This window comes from Sitodiplosis mosellana, unplaced genomic scaffold, assembly GCF_009176505.1.
Source record: "Sitodiplosis mosellana isolate CC-2019 unplaced genomic scaffold, AAFC_SMos_1.0 Smas_scaffold_1, whole genome shotgun sequence".
NCBI classification, from domain to species: Eukaryota; Metazoa; Arthropoda; class Insecta; order Diptera; family Cecidomyiidae; genus Sitodiplosis; species Sitodiplosis mosellana.
In genome coordinates, this window is record NW_022595244.1 from 20,883,145 (window position 1) to 20,899,952 (window position 16,808).

Consider the following 16,808-nt stretch of genomic DNA (forward strand, 5'->3'; position numbering starts at 1 on the left):
TCTCTCTCTCTCTCTCTCTCTCTCTCTATCTGTGCGCATATACCAAACAGCGAGAAAATTCCCTTTTTTGTGAGCATAAACACCGCAATGAGTGCTTTTCCTAGTTTTACAGTCGATAATAAACAAAGCTACTTTGCCTGTTGGTATTAAATTTTTGGGATTTAGATGCTCCAACCTGTGTGCGCTTCGCACTCGCATCTTCGCTCTCTCACACAAACTCACACACATTTGAATAGATATGTACAAGTCGATTGTGCAATTGTCAGTTTGACAACCGCATAAAGACCATATAGCTGGATCTGGTTTTTCCGATACAGACACTTTTCGAGTCTGATGCATGTCAATTATGGTGTTTGATGCTCATTTAACACTGAACCTATTGCGGACGTCCATCAAATTGTAGATTTGTTTCGTTGTTATTCCAGCGGCTTCAATGTCAACAGCAAAAGTTTTAATTTTCCATCAATAATTTCAATTTCATTAAAAACATTTGTTGCACCATAAAATAAAATTGGCGCAAAAAAAAGGAAAAGAATATTAAAAGTACTAACTATAGAAGAATTATAAGCGAGGGAAGCCAGAAACGGAGAGAGAGTGAAAAGGTTCGGCACAAAGAGTGTACAAACAACATAAAAATGGCGAGCAAAATAAAAAAATGAGTTTACGGTATGGCTGTTAACCAATAAATGTAATAACAATGGGTAATAACTTTACCGCAAACAGAGAAATAAAATGAGACCAACAACCAACACTTATACAATGCAAACCGTTCAAATTACTTTCAAGCTCCTTGGCAAACCTTTTGCGGTTGACGGTGCTTTTGCGCGATATGATGAAAGAAATATCATAAATTTATGAAACACAACGGAAAGACGCACACACGCGCGCGCGCTCCCGCACAAACACACAAAATGCCCAGCAGCCGCTTCTGTCAACCCATAACTTTTGCTTTTATAGTTACTTTGTGGTTTCTTCAGAACTATTTCCGAAATGCCGCATTATTTACAACATTTCAATACTAGTCGTCGTTCACTTTAAGTCTTACTCTATTGCAAATATAAATTGCACATCGAAACATGCAACTAAAGCAAAATTATTCTTTTTTCCACCAATTTATTCGGAGCATTTTCTGTGTTTCATAACATTGTCCAAAACAGAAAAGGATTTACTTACCTATCTTTTACTTTCATTTCTACTCACATCTTTGAAATAAACGCTGCCGAAAAGGATATCAAATAATTGCATAATTGTAATTCATTTCTATCAGTGTTGAATATTTCTACCTCAAGGATTCGACCCGAAGTTGAAAAAGTTCCAATCCTCCACATGACTTTTTCACCTCACTGTGACTATTGTCCCATAGATGGCGCTAACTGTTAAAAACCTTTCACATGCCATATTCGTAGTTGACGTAGCATCGTAAAGAGAATCATATGTTCATACGAAATAGGAGACGGTTCTGTTTTAAATTCACATCATTTTTATTGACATCTTTTGACTTTGGTTGTGGTTTGAAACATACATTCAATTGTTTTGTTTTTTTTTTTACAACATTAGCCAGTAACAAATAGAATATATAATAATAAGACATACCAAATATGTAATATCTTAACGGTACATAATTTGTTTCTAAAATAGCAGTTCGAACTTCAACGAGGAATAGGAAAAATGCATCGTTTGTTGAAATGTTCAAAAATATGCATGCGAATAAATAAACTCGATCAACACATTCATTGATGACATTGTTTTTTTGTTGTTGTTGTTGTTTGTTTTGTAATATAATATTTTAGCTCACGGCCAGTATAGAAGCGAAAACAGTATCAATGATCAAAGTATCCGAAACAAATAAACCATAATCACAATTGATTATCGTAAATCAGGAAACCAATTGAACGGTATGCTCAAAATAATGGCTGGAAATAATCAAAGTCAATAATAATAATATAATAAATCCTCTTATGCACAATAGTCTTTCATGATAAAATACATAAATAGTACATCAACATCCAGTTTAAAAAAGTGGTTTTCCTTTCTCCATCAATAGCAACAGCAAATTATCGAAATTTCCATCTATTTGTCAACTTGGAAACATCACAATTCCATGTGATGATCAATTGCCAATTAATCGAAATGGAAGTGAATTCATCATATGGTGTTGTGTATGAGTCAGATGTTTGTTCATTTGAAAATATGATTCATAGCATTATCAATGTTTTTAATTTGTGTCATTTCCGAGCCGCTATTGTTTAAGAAGTAAAACCGTTAAAACTGATAGATTCAAGACCTTCACTTGCATATTAAAAAATACCTCATTTATACAAAAAATTACCCCCTTCGAAACTATAATTAACAACTAACATGAGATTCTGTATAATATATTCGTCTAGGTGTCAAAATTTTCCGTTTAAAACCGTATTTATCCACTGAAATGTCTGTTTGTATGGTTTAAAACGGCGATTTTTGAATTCCATTCGAAACCTCATATAGATTTTAGTGTTAGTTAGTACATCAGTTTCGAACTGAATAAATGCAACTCTAACACATACCAAAAATCTGACCGTCTGTAAATAATGTATTTTATTATTTACAGATTTTGTTATCGTGAGCAATGGTGACCCCATTTGCATACAATATATTCGACTATACCATTCTGCTGAAGGCAGAGTTTGACACGAAACCCAGCTAATATTGAATTTACATTCCCTATTTGGGAAAAATTCATTTCATTTTTCAAACGAATCTGAATTACCAAGAAAATTTGGATGAAATAAACAGTTCGGCCACTCTAAAAATGGAAAGCATTCGGTTCGATATAAGCATTGGCTTTGATTCTCCATATTCCTCAATGTGTGTCACTTAGCTTGCTTTTTTTTCATACCAAAAGCATGGGTTTTGTTTCAGACTCATTACAAAAGTTGTTGTATTTTGTACATTTGTCTCTGTTTCACACAATATTAGAATCTTCAATTAAATTTGACATTGTGATACAATATTTTCAACAACCTCTTTGTGTAAGACGAAGAAAAAAAAATTAGGTAATGGTTTAAATCCATTTCACGAAATGTACAACATTTTTTTTGCCCGAAACCATTTTCATTTACATTTACACGTCTATCAAATCACGATTATAGCGAGTTTGTTTTGTTGATATCATTTTTAAATCATCTAGCTAAGTTATTTGTTGTTTTTCAATTGAATAAAGAAAAACACTTGAAATTTTCTCCACTGTATATTAGGTCAACAAACTAAATATGCTTTTGAAATCAAAGAAATAAAAGGATTTTTAGGGAGTTCCAAAATAGGTAAAATAATATCGTTCCACAAAATTTCCGATCATTCGATGTGTTTTTGCTTTTTTTGCTTCAAATCAGGACATCTTTCGAAAATAGTTCATCAACCTAATAGACATAAATGGCAAAAATGAAATGATCAATCACGCCTCATCAGATGTGCGGGGAGTCGATCGTTTGAATACTCTGTGTGGGTTTTTCTTCTTCTTATAACACTTTCATTACCACCTCAGAAGCAAAGAATACTATGCGATGGGTTTATTCGGATGAGTTAAATATATTCGGATAGTTTTGATGAAAAATTTATGATTTTTCTTTGAATTTTTGATAAATCCATCGCACAGTATTTCCCAGCCTTGTGACGAAATACTTTCAATTTCATTTAGAATTATTTAAAGATTGTAATGGCACCATTTAAAACTTATTCACTATAATACGAAAAGCTACACACAACACATGTTGGGTCTTTACATATTTAATTCGATTTAACTATAAATTTCAGTTAATGCACACTGCCCAATCAGCACACAGCCCGAATCGGCTATACGGTTTTCTTTTGGCTTGAAATGAAACGCAGCCTTCAATTTCTTTTTCCTCACCACCGATTCGATTATATGCTGACCGGCACTGTTTTTCTTCTTCCTCAATAAATCATAACAAATTACATTAAACCACGAAAAAGCGTATGAGAGACTCTGACCGAATAAAAAGCCGCTCAGTGAATACTGAGTACAGTGAACCGTTGCAAAAATTATCATTAATATGGAACTGACAAGTAAAATGTTACGCTGTGCTAAGAATCCAGCCGCTTTTATCACTTGTGGATAACATGATAACTGACCATTTGTTTGGCTAATATTTTTTTCATTGGGTCTGGCATTCTGGCATTCCTTGTTTTTATTACACTTTCAATATTCAAAAATATAAAGTTAGCTATTTATAAAGTAGTTCACAAAAATGAGAAGACAAATCAATATATATTTATGTATATGGAAAATACTTTGGCTTTGACTTAGTTCACTGTACACATCATTTTCTGTATAACATCAATTTTAAAATATATTTATAGACTTTTTTTTTTTCCTTTTGCGGAGATTATTTTGGATAGCATTTTCGCTTCACTCGCATCGCTTCCACTTCCACTTCCACTTCACTATGTTTAGAGGCCACAATCAAAGCTTTCACCCCATTCACTATATCTTGAGTCTTGTTTTTGAATTCTCTGTTGACATGCCTCGATGTAGCTGTCTTGAATGCGATACATGCCTGAGTTGGCCTGATACATTAACGTTTCCAGAATGCGTTCGTTTTTAATTGCCTTCGATGGCAAAACCACCTTGATTAGTTCTTGTGGCGAAATTCGATGTAGTTTCAGGTCACGTGTCAATCGTTCCATAGTGCATCGAAATTCGACTTTGACATCGGTTTTGGACACTTTTTGTTTGATTTTATTTTTTGCCCATGCAAGCATCGCTTCAAATTTTCGTACCTCAGGAATTTCCAAATTGCGGCACATTATCATTTGAACCATACTTTCGCTGAGATTAAGAAAATCAGGCAAATGGAAGAGTGCGTGCGCTTTAGTCTCGACAAATGCCAAAATCATGTTCACCAACTCTGAAGCCGATGTATATCGCCAGTAGTAGTTTTCCAACGATATCAACATAATGCACACCACATCAATACGCAGAAATTGTTTTGCATGATGAAAGCACGCCTGCAACAACTCTGGCAAATCATAATGTTCGGCTGCGCAAATTAGACCTTTTTTTTCGAGAACGCAGAAAATCGAGAAGAAAAAAACAAGATGAGTAGAATCATCAGAAATACAGTAGGTAGAATTAAAAGTAGCGGATAAAAATGAAAATCTCATTTTGTACCTGGAATTGACACGCAAGTTAATGGACAACTGCCTGTATGCAAGTAATCCAATAGCACGCGAAATGTGTCCGGATCAAATTCAATAATGCTGAATTCCGTTTGTGCCAATTTAGCACGATCCACTTTTTGTGCATCCGCACACACTGACAACCGTGGCACAGCCAATTGGTTCGATGAATGCTGCTTCTCTTTGCTCTCCTTGCTATCTTTATCTAAAGATTAATTGACACACATGTCAAATGATACACAGAAGAAGAGAAAAAGGCACAAGTTAACATAAAAGATAAAGGATTATGGGGGAATGTTTACTCGAACAGTCTTGTGATGATGCCCATTTCTTTTTGTCATCAGCATGCAGCGTTGAATTCTGTCGGCTCCTAATCGATCGTCCCCAGCCAGCTGTTATTGTTCCCAAGCGAGAGAATGCTCGTTTCACCATTGGTGATGATGGAACGCTCTTCGGGCGTGGCGATTCAATGTCGGGAACTTGAAGAAAATTTGAGCTTTTCGGTCGTTGGCTTTGCGACTGTGGTGACATAAGCGTTGGAGCGGGACGTGCTAGTAACTCAGCCACGGGAACTTGTGGTGAACCAAAACCAGTCTGGATGCCATACAACATTTCCTATTTTAACCAAAACACAACAGAAGAAAACGAATCAATTGAAAACTCGTCACAAAAATTCAAGGGAGAAAATAGGGTGGTCAATCATTTATGTATGAATGTACGAGAAGCCTTTGAGTTTTAATTCCTAATGAATTTTTTATTCGTCGAAATAAAAACGACAGACAAGCACTTACTTGGAAAACACGACTTCTAACACCCAAAATTGCACGAACACCAATGAATCGAGCCTTTTGCTTTGATTGTCCAACCAAAAAAACAACATCAAATAGTTGCGCATTTTGAAGGCAAGATGGTTCCATGTTCAAGAAAACACGGGTAAAGTCTTTTGCTAGTTGATCATAGTCTTCGAACTGGTCTCGCACCGAGTCCAACAGTGGTGACGACGGTCGCATATGACCTACATTTATAAAACGATTTTTGTTTTGGTTAACAACAGTTCATCAATCTAACAAAGCAATAATAAGTGTGTGGTATATTTCCAGTATATTCTTCACCTATTGGACGCCAAGAACCTCTGCGATAGGGCTTTGGAATTTGTCCGGTTTCGGCATGATTTGCTAAGTTGGCAACAATATCCTCCAGCATTTGTGACCGTGTTCGTTCTTGCATTCGCGCAAATTTTGGAGCCGAATACGACGCACGCTCTCCGTTTACAATCTTCGTTAAAATCCACTCCCTGCAATGGAAAACGATTTAGTAAACGGCATTGCAATAAGAACACGATACGATATTGAATAAACCTACCGAAACATTGGACCTTTCTCAAACACCGATTGCTCCCATAAATATGGTTTATAGGCGCCGACCTCGTCTCTTGTAACAACTGACACTTCATAGCGGGTGGGTTTTCGTTTGATGCGTGCCGACACTCGTACCTGTTGCATGTCAAATGTCATTTTTATCTGTGATGCCGGGGATGCGACGAGGGGTCTTACCAATATGAATGTATGTAGAAAATGCGATTTTATGCATGACGGTGAGAACGGTGTCTGGTCTGCTTCCAAAAATACAACGCACACAATGTCATTTCCAATGTGGCGTTTACGCTGTAACTTTTGCGGATCATGCTTCTCGTAGGGCAGAAGAGTGCTCACGTGGAACATGATTTCAATGTTTCGCCAGTTCGTGTACACGCTGTACAATCCTGTAAATGAAATAAGTAACAACCACAAACACTCACAATGGGACGAACACAGGAGAACGGGTGCACAGAGAGTGTACTCAACAACATAAAAGAAAAACAACAACGACAAGCCAATCAGCGAACGTTTTCCATTGCAAAAACATTCACTGAATGAAAAATCACTAAGCGGCTATGCGAGAAAGCAATTCTCGGAAAATCACCTGTTAAGTCATGAACTGTATCAAGGCCGCCTTTATATTTATCGAAACCGCGTAAACGAACTTTGTCCCCAAGCACTTGTAAGAATTCATCGAATAATGGCGAGTTATCGTTATTGTCCAAGATTTGCTCTTCGCTGAATTGATTTTCCTTCACATAGATGATGCCAACCTTCAGTTCGGATTTGATGAAGACCTATGAACGAACCAGAAGAAAGAATAATAATTAATAAATATTCCTCAAATACGAGCAAGTTTATTCTGTCGGAATGCATAATGTACGTACTTGGTCCAATTTCAAAAGCTCTTCCCCAGTGTCTGGCAATTGACCTAACGTTAGCGGCGGATTCAAATTTATTTCTTTACCTAGTGACCTAACTACTTCTTCTCGGTTATATCTGAAAATGTAAAATGTACAATGTAATAACCAAAATCAAATTGAGAAGGTCATGGTAATTCAATTGCTAATTATTATGTGGCTCACCTATCGGCAAAAACGCATGAAGCTGGTATCAATCCATGCACCGTGTAGGAGATGGCTCTAACTAAAATCCTAAATTGATCACGACCATTTAAATTTTCTTGTTTAATCGATAAAATAACTGGTCCTAAGTCTTCATCGTTTGTAAAATAATTCCAGTGTTCAGTGGCATAAAAATACTTTTCATATGTTTCTTGTTCAACGGATGTCAATTCGAAACCTTGTAGCATATCCCATTGTTCTTCGATCGCGCTCTTTTTCCTCGAACTGTGTGTCAATGAAAAAGAAGGAGAAAGAAAAAACAAATTGTTGTACTGAAAGTGTGTTTTGTGAATGTCTTCTTCTCATGAATTAAAATAGTTTACATTGGAGCTGCTTCTGAGTCTTCGTCGTCTTCGTACAAGTCGCTGCAACCACGTTCCAAATGAGATTCGGAGTTTCCTCGTCCGGACATTTTCGTAGCATTTTCCTCTTGTTCGGAATCACTGTCTCCACCAGCCCACATGGCCAAATTGTTCATATTGATTTTTTGACGCGAACATTCTACCCAATATCCAGGCGTCGGTATTAAATTATGTGGATATTCCTCACAAAACTCATCTATGATTGAACGAAAACAAAAACAAAGAAAAGAAGAATCATCGATTAGATTAATGGTTAAATATCAAATTTCAATGTCTCCCATTCCACGATGCATGAAATGTCGATTTTTCTTTGTTTTTCAAATCCGACTCAGCCCTTGGTCATGGTACTCGTTGTGAATATCGACAGTCGGCTCACTGTAAGATATAACACCAAGCATTTTTCAATTTACAAGCCTGTGATATTTCTTACAGCCAACCGAATAGCGCAATATTTTTTTTTCTTCCTCTCCTCACACTTCGATGGTCTTTTGCATACTTCGATGGTCTGGTCATAAATTTGCTAGTACACACACAGACACACACATAGTAACTCGGGATTCTGTGTGCTCCGCCCGAATATACATATGACGAACAAGTACAGTAATTTACAACAGATTTGTGATCATTACCTGAACATGCTTGTGGAGGTAATGGGAATATAAGCGTAGTTGAACTTTTCCGTCGAGCTACTGCACAACCTAATGATTGTGGCTTAAAGCTACGTAGCTGTTGCATGAAATCCGACGATTCCATGAGTGCAACATCCGCGAAATGCAAATCACATAAAATTTGATTTTTAAAGCGTCGTGCGCGCTTATGGTTTTGCCCCGACAAATTTATGCCGCATGAATTGCAGCGCAAGCATTCTTCATGATAGTGGTTATTGTCGTACAATGGCGATGGTTCTGTAAAATAAAGAAAGAGAAAAAAAAATTAGCAAATCGCAATGAAAGTAATTGATACACAGAAGAAAATGGGTGGCGCTGCTTATAAATATAAAACATTTGCACGAAATGCCAAAACGTTGATTAGTTTCACATCTTTTTCTCATTAAATCGCCGAAGTGAATTGATTTTATTGACTTGGTAATGAAATTGATAGCTCTAAATTCAGTAGGTGAGCTATAGTTTGTTATATGTTTCTCAATGTCAAACATTATTGATTTCATCGATTCACCCATTCCTCGAAAGCAACGCGGAAGAAGGGATGTGCGACAATGGATTCGAATCGTAACTCCATGAGCATATGGATTGTTAAATAAATCAATTAGAGTTGGATTCATGCAGAATTTACAGCGAGTGATGAAATTAGGCAGGTATTACACGAACACTGGCGGGGAAGGGTGATTGGTTTTTCCAATCAAAAATTATCACATGTTGTCCATCATTTTTTGTTGTTGATCGAATTGAACGAAGAGGAAAAGAAATCAAAATTAGATTTAATGAATGTATTTCATTCATGTCAAAATAAATTTGTTCCAATTCAATAAAGACTCGTGTTTGTGTAGTGTGCTGTGCTATGCTGCCTCCAATGAAACAGAATGAAACCATATACGCATAGATATACGCTTTGATTGCGTGAGCAGAGACGAGAAAATTAAAATAAATTGTTATCAATCTAGAAATGTATATAGATACATGTTGCGTCCTTGAATTTGTTGCTTAGTTGTTCGACTCATCAACTTTTCATTCAATAAATCAACCATTAATAACGTAGATAGCTCATGCAATTCGCGTAAATGTTAAAAACTTTCAGAACAAAAAAATTTTCTGGTTCATTCTGGTGAAATATGGCAGATGATTTGATTGAATACGAAGTGAAAGTCTAGAACGCCCACAATTTGTCTGAGTGTTTTCTTTTTTCGTCCTGTGTTTTGGACGAAAACTAAATCCCAACATAATCCTGCTATTGAAAAAGCGTTACAACCTGCGTCGAACACGTACATTGACGTATTTGCCTATTGATTTTGATGTGCCAATGCGGGCACGCACATATTGTTTTCGGAACTGTCATTTAGTGGAAAAGCCAAAGGATGATGCAAGCCAAGCGTGTATGGTTTACGTGAAACGAAACAGACTGATTATAGCCGTATTGAATGATAAGTTTTTTTTTGCTATCATTCTCCGTTGTTGAAAAAAAGATGTCATGAGCCAAATAGAATTTATTCAAATTATGCGATGATGTTAGGGGCTTTTATACGCTTTATATACGTAATAAGCTGCGGTTCATACATTGTACGCATATTTGAATAAGGCTTCTCAGAACAATGCCGCCTTCATCATGTACCTTGCGATGATTATTACTGAGACATACAGAAACTTAGATGAAGTCCCTGTATAGAATGTCCATGTGTGTGCCCTGTGCCATATATACGTATATATACGAAAATTTATGAGTAGCTGTCCAATTTATCTAAATTCGGTGTGGTGGAAGTAGCAAAAGCGATAGCATCAATGAACGGCCATACTGTACGGCTTTTCCGTGGGATGATATGCCCTGGTTGGTATAATTTTGGTTTCAAAACACCAGTTCTAGTAAATATACATATCGAGGATGTATGTTTGGACGTGTATGTTAACCTGAAGTGACACCGAAACAAACGACAGTAAACAATGGACTCTCCCTCTCTTTTTATTAATATTCAGTGCAAACGGTCGGCAAAACCAAATATAATTCGGTAAGTAGGTGTTTTGTCCTTTATTATAATTTATAAATATGAAAATAAAAGACTTCACACATTCTTTTGAGAATTGTTTTGGCAGTGTCTTGCAAAATAATGTGCACTCATTGAAGAAATCCAAGACTCAAGACAAAGCATACAGGCAACACCAACGTTGCCAAACACACAACGCAACGCAAATCGAAGAAGAGCTGACAGAAAAAAAATACATGGGAAAGCTTTTTGTAATAAAAATTATGCGTCTGAAATGTATCCATTTATACGATAATAAAAGTGTTATTACGATCAAATGGAATAAGCAATGACGACTAAAGCTTTATATTAAATTTAAATGAATTTTCTTCACTTGTTCTTTGCTTCGTGATGGAATCCAATGTCTCTCCCTTTCCTCTCATTCATTCTCTCAGTCACACAAATACACCGGAATGCGCACGTTTATAACCGAACGTGCGGATACGTTTGTCACTTCTACAACGTAGTACTTCATCAACTTTGTTTGCCACGAAAAAGTTTGTAATCGCCTGTACGCATCACACACCTACTCAGTCTCTTTTTTTGTCGATTTGGAATACTTTAACCGAAATTCTCCAGTCTTGCACATAGCAGAAATGTAATTGATCAAAACAACGCCAACACAAGCACTTTCTATTTCAATATCCTGTTGGTCTGGTGAACGAACGAACGAGTGACTGAAGAGGAAAAATATATACATGACACCAACAATGCCCGTAAAAAATTCGAGTTAAATGAAAAAAAAAAATAATGTAAAAACGATCAAAGTCCTAACGGCCACCCATTTTAACGAGAAATAGCATTGTTTTTTTTCTAGTTTTCTGTTCAGGAAAAAAAGGTCACTACAAGAGGATTGATGAACCATTGGCAATCACATAAAAAATACATAAGACGAAATTTGATCCGAAGAAGAATCGTGTCTCCGTTCGACAGAAAAGTGCTTACTAGCGCCTTGGACTGTGTTCGCAACTACGCTTCATCTTCTATCTATTTAAATATTCTATGGGTGATGAAAACACGAAAAAAAAACTCAACTTCCACCATTCACAACGACACAAAACGAATGAAAAAAAAAAAACGAAAAACCCAAGATATCTTACATTTTGTATGTAATTTTTACGAAAAATTCACTGTAACTCACACACGCACTGTGTTGAATTCACTTTTATTTGAAATTTCACTCGAAAAAAAAAAATGTTTGAAAATACTGGAAAACCAATTTAATAAATTTTTCTCACAGATAATCAGCGAACGAATAAAAATATGGTCGGTTCGTATCCAATGTTTGTGAATATGTGTCGCCTTAACAAAAGAATGTATCAGTCAGTCAGAACTGTTGAATTTGTTGTTTTTTTCTTTTCGATTTTCCACATTTTCGGTGTGTATACTACACGGAAAAACGCGCATGATATGTACAAATATCCCCCATCATGCGTTTGTATGTGCGAAGTGCGGCTGATTGTGTGCGTGCCTGCCTGCCACAGTGTATACATACACACAGATCGGGTGTTTGTGTGCCAGTAACGTCGATGCGTTCGTGTTTTCTTGTCATACCTAAATCAACAGACATCCGTCGTATAGCAGAATTATTTTGTGAGAGTATGAATCGAGGGATAAACCGCTTTTGTAATTGTATTTGACACTGTGACGGGCGCTTTTATTCAGATAACGACAAATGATAACGGTAAAAAATGAAATGGACTCGAAACATGATGCAAGCAAAGACAACAACAAACGATTCATCGGTTTCATTGTGAACACATTAATTCTCATCGTGCAGAATACGTGCTGAATCTATTGCTGTGTCTGCCTTTGTTTCTGTCTCTGCCTCAACATCGTTCATCCACATGAATTTAGGTGAAAATAATTTTATGCATATATCATTATCCCCCCCATTACATTAAGTCACACTCATTTCATCCATCGAATGATGTCTTTAACTCAATTTGTAACTTTTCAGTTTGTTCTCCCGTTCACCCTGTTAATCTATTGTTCGGCAGAAATTTGCTCATGAAATAATTTGACTTGATCTAGATTGTTGTTCCACTGGGAAAATGAAACTTCGCTTTTTAATTAGCAGTGTCAGCCATAATTTGGCGTGCATCGATTTTCTTTTCGTCTTCATTTATTTGAGCGCTTCTTTTCAAGCCAAAAACTTTTCGACTGGTTCGAAACTTTTCTACCATTCCAAATTAACTATTTACAATTTTGCATAATTTATTGGAAATGAGAATTTCTTACCAGTTTGTGTGCTTGAATCGAAGAACGTACTGGTTGTTTCGACTGTCATCGTACCGATGGTGCCGTCGGTGATTTGTGCGCATGAGTCTCGTCGGCCTCGATAACTGCAAATAAATATGGAAAACGTGCACGTTAAATTTCCCACTGCAAAGCTTTCCACCTATCCGTTTTGAAGCTTTCGGCATTTAATTGAAAGTCTTAAAACAGCGTTTTGTGGAGAATGATGTGGCGCTTGAATATATGGTTCTTGCATTGGCTCACCGGCACGTGTCATCGCTTTGCGAGCTTTGACGTCGAAAGTTTCGACAACGAATCATTTCTTCGGTTGTACTTTGACGGCGAAAACCACGTGAGATCAATATTTCTTCGGTTGTTGATTGTCGTCTTATTGCTGGACGTGGTGCACATTCAGTGATTGGCAATGGCGGTGGGGCACGGGCACACGGACTGGGATCTCTGCGAATGAATATCGAGCATTATAACTTTTTCATTCTTTCGGAATTGTTGTTGATGCTTTTTTCCGTTTGTTTTTTTACAAACATTCGAGAAACAAAGTTCAAAAGGGATAATTGTAAGAGTAAAAGTAAAAGTAAAAGTAAAATGGAATTGAAAATTAAAGTACCTTGATGAACAGCAGCTACTTGACTCGGGTGAACGTGGATTTCGTGCTGCCGATGACGATTGTCTACGAACTTTTGACCTTCTCCTCGGACTGCCGTCTCTGTCATGACTGCGATCCGGCGATAAATGTTGCCGTGAATCACGTCTCCCCCGCGATGCACTGTCCGGGCTTAAACTGTCTCGTCTTGCTCTCCTCTCACTTTCATCACCATCACCAACCGGTCCGGTTGGCGATAGAGCTGGTTGAGACTCTCGCCTATTTCCCAATGGTGGACATGATTCGTCAAAAGCTGTTGCTTGTCTTTGCAGTCGTTGCAATCGTGGCCGTTCGGGACTAACTCTTGAATCTCTTCGATTCACTCGGCCACACTGCGTCGTCGAATCTCGTCGACCCGATGGTGGTGCCGTTGGACTGGTTGCAGGTGGAGTTACGCTGCTGATCACCATCGTAGGTGGTGGTAGGGCTTGACAACCTGTATCCGTACTGTTCACAAAATATGGCCCAGAATCCGAAGCCGTTGAACTGGTTGACGGTCGCTGTTCTTGCCGGAAATTTGGTAACTCTACAACAGTCAAGGAATCACGGCGTTTCTTCGTAGCACCAACAACCTTCGGTGGCGGTGGTGTAATGGCACGTGTTATCGTCGAATCGCGTCGTCCGCTTCGAGAACTTTCGCCCGAACCTCGCCTTGAGCCATTCCGTGTGCCATCTGTTGACGCTCCAGTGTCTGTATTCTCTTTATCACGATCTCGATCGCCGGGACTAGTACTCTCCTTTCGTGTCCACATTTTATTGAAATCCGATGTATGCGATTCACGTCGTGACCGCATACTCTTAATACCCGAATCGGCACTGGACTCTCTCCGCTTACGCTGTGATGCGTGAGATTGATTGTTGTGTGAACTATTGTCTGTATTTCTACCCCATGGAAGACTTCGTGCTAGATCAGCAAGCGTTTCACGTCGATTGAGTGGTGCTTTCTGACGTTTCGAACCGCCACCGCTCCATTCCCGTAATATATCGGTAAGCTGTGCCAAAGAACTACGACGACGTCGTTGTGATGGTGGCGGTGATGTACTAGGAGGTGATGCAGCTGATATCTGTGCTGCTGAATCCCGACGTCCGCCTAATCGCTGTCTTATTGTCGACTCTTCCAACTATTCCGATTCATTTGAAAAGGAGAGGGCGAGAGAAAAAAGCATATTTACGTCATATCAACAAATCTTTTTGAGCACACATCTCGGCTGGCACGGAACGTACACACAACGCAACAAGCAAATTGGATACGAAACGAAATATTTTTTTCCTCTGACTTGAATATAAACTAGTTGTGTGTCTGGCGAAAGTGAAACATCATACCATTGGAAAATGGATGGGTAATTGGATGTGACGCCAATTTGAAACAAAATGAATACACATTTTTGTGTCACTTTTCTCAATCTACAATCGTTGTGTGTTAGTGCTGGTTGACGAGTATGTATGTTTTTCATTATGGGACGGTGGAAAAATCTCGGATTTCATAGAGAAGAAAATGCGTTTTTTCTTACCTGTTCGCGAACCATTTCGTCCCAGCCGTTTCCGCCCTGCCATACCAAACCCACTTGGTGCGACATGATTGGAAGGTTGCAGACAAAGCATATTGACGTCATTTGCCTATTTAAATTGGTTTTTGTTTATTAGAAAAACAGAAATATTCAATTTTACTTTCATCATCAATTTCAGAACAGAAACTTAGCAAACAAACTTAAAAGAAAAATATTGATTCGCTTTCAAATCAAATTTAATTAATGATTCATTCCATGGTTAGATGAACGTGTATTGAAGGTTATGAAAATGTTTGCGCGACATTTACAACATAAAATATGAATTGATAGCGTTTGCACCAGCATCGGCACATACTAATAGGTATAACGATATTACGCTCAAATTCAATTTGGCAACCGTAACGCTCTTTCGATTCGCACTTTCTTCTTTTTTTTTTCTCTCCATGCATACTTTATGTTGCTGTTGTTGCTACTACGGTATTTTTTTTTTCTACCGCTGTTACTACCACTGCTGTATTATCTGTTTCCAGCAGATGAAGCAAACGGTAGAAACCACGAATACAAAAGCACAGAGAAAATATTACAGATGAAAAACCGAATCGCTTGAGAATCGAACTGGAATGACCTTCGCAAATGACTTTCGTCGAAAAAGCACGTCTGAACATTCCGTTTCCATTCATTCCGATAAATTTCATCGCCCTCTTGCTTCTGGATCTGTTGAGCGTGTTTTTTTTTCATTTATCATAAGTGTTTCACATGTGAAAGTGTCCAAGGGCACAAATTAGATGTACATTTTGCATGCAGGATCTGTTGATAGCTCAACAACGATGAAACTCAAAAATCATGTCAAAATCAAAACTGCTTGCCACAACATGGATTTGTTTTAAAAATTGGTACAGACTAATGTGCGGCAAATACATTTATGCGAAAATAAAACATTGAAACATTTGGTACATTATGGGAAAAAAAAACATATTTTGGTAGTGACATATACACAACATCAAACAACAACAACAACAAAGACGTACATTAAAAGTCCGAGTTCTTTAATAATTTAGATCAATTTAACAACAAACACTAAGAAAATCGCAAAAAAGGCACAATGACGAGTGGATTTTTTGTCTTCTGTATTTTTTTATGTTTGGTGTGCAAACCAAAATTCGATCAATGGGCTTCATAACATTTGATTTGGTTTTGGACCCTTTTTTCCCGCAGGTAGATTGTTTTATTTCGTTAATCAAATAATACCGCGAACATTTGATTGCAAATAAGTATTCATGGATGGAACAGAAATTCAAAAATTAGATTGAACTAAGTACACGCGAGTACGCATAGCTGCACGGATGTAAATGTTAAAATCGATTCAAAATCTTAATTGCCTTATTCACAAATTTCAAGATGCTCTCTGTTGTTATCACGCAAAATGTAATTTAAAAAAAATCCTTCAATATTTTGCCATAGACTCATTACATTTGAATATATTAGTTGAACACTTATAAAATCCATAGGTATTGTTGTATGAGAGAGTATACGGAAAAACCCGAGCAGATGAACTACATCAATGTAAATTAGATAGAGAATGTGTAGTGGTTCGTATGAACAACAAGTTTGATGGTGCTTGAAATTCAAAGAGAACAATTTTGTGTTGTCACTCTCTTTTGCCTGTATAGCAAACGGTACGTATACC

General features: G+C 37.3%; 1 protein-coding gene across 8 annotated transcripts in view; it reads right to left on the reverse strand.

The window, feature by feature from the left end:
- Positions 1-1,462: 1,462 nt before the first annotated feature.
- Positions 1,463-16,808, reverse strand: part of LOC129565235 (uncharacterized) — a 48,822-nt gene continuing 33,476 nt past the window's right edge. For 5 of the 8 annotated variants that reach the window (XM_055439862.1, XM_055439874.1, XM_055439894.1 and 2 more), the window contains 15 exons: positions 15,125-15,230; positions 13,578-14,734; positions 13,217-13,411; positions 12,956-13,059; positions 8,652-8,927; positions 7,984-8,218; positions 7,622-7,885; positions 7,424-7,535; positions 7,141-7,333; positions 6,541-6,940; positions 6,291-6,472; positions 5,970-6,193; positions 5,481-5,793; positions 5,171-5,383; positions 1,463-5,054 (listed from right to left, as the gene is read on the reverse strand). In XM_055439862.1, coding sequence (XP_055295837.1) covers positions 4,450-5,054; positions 5,171-5,383; positions 5,481-5,793; positions 5,970-6,193; positions 6,291-6,472; positions 6,541-6,940; positions 7,141-7,333; positions 7,424-7,535; positions 7,622-7,885; positions 7,984-8,218; positions 8,652-8,927; positions 12,956-13,059; positions 13,217-13,411; positions 13,578-14,734; positions 15,125-15,230 — 4,579 coding nt within the window. In that variant the 3' untranslated portion in view covers positions 1,463-4,449. The remainder of the gene's footprint in view (positions 5,055-5,170; positions 5,384-5,480; positions 5,794-5,969; positions 6,194-6,290; positions 6,473-6,540; positions 6,941-7,140; positions 7,334-7,423; positions 7,536-7,621; positions 7,886-7,983; positions 8,219-8,651; positions 8,928-12,955; positions 13,060-13,216; positions 13,412-13,577; positions 14,735-15,124; positions 15,231-16,808) is intronic. The other 3 variants (XM_055439919.1, XM_055439910.1, XM_055439885.1) reach the window with 3 other exon arrangements.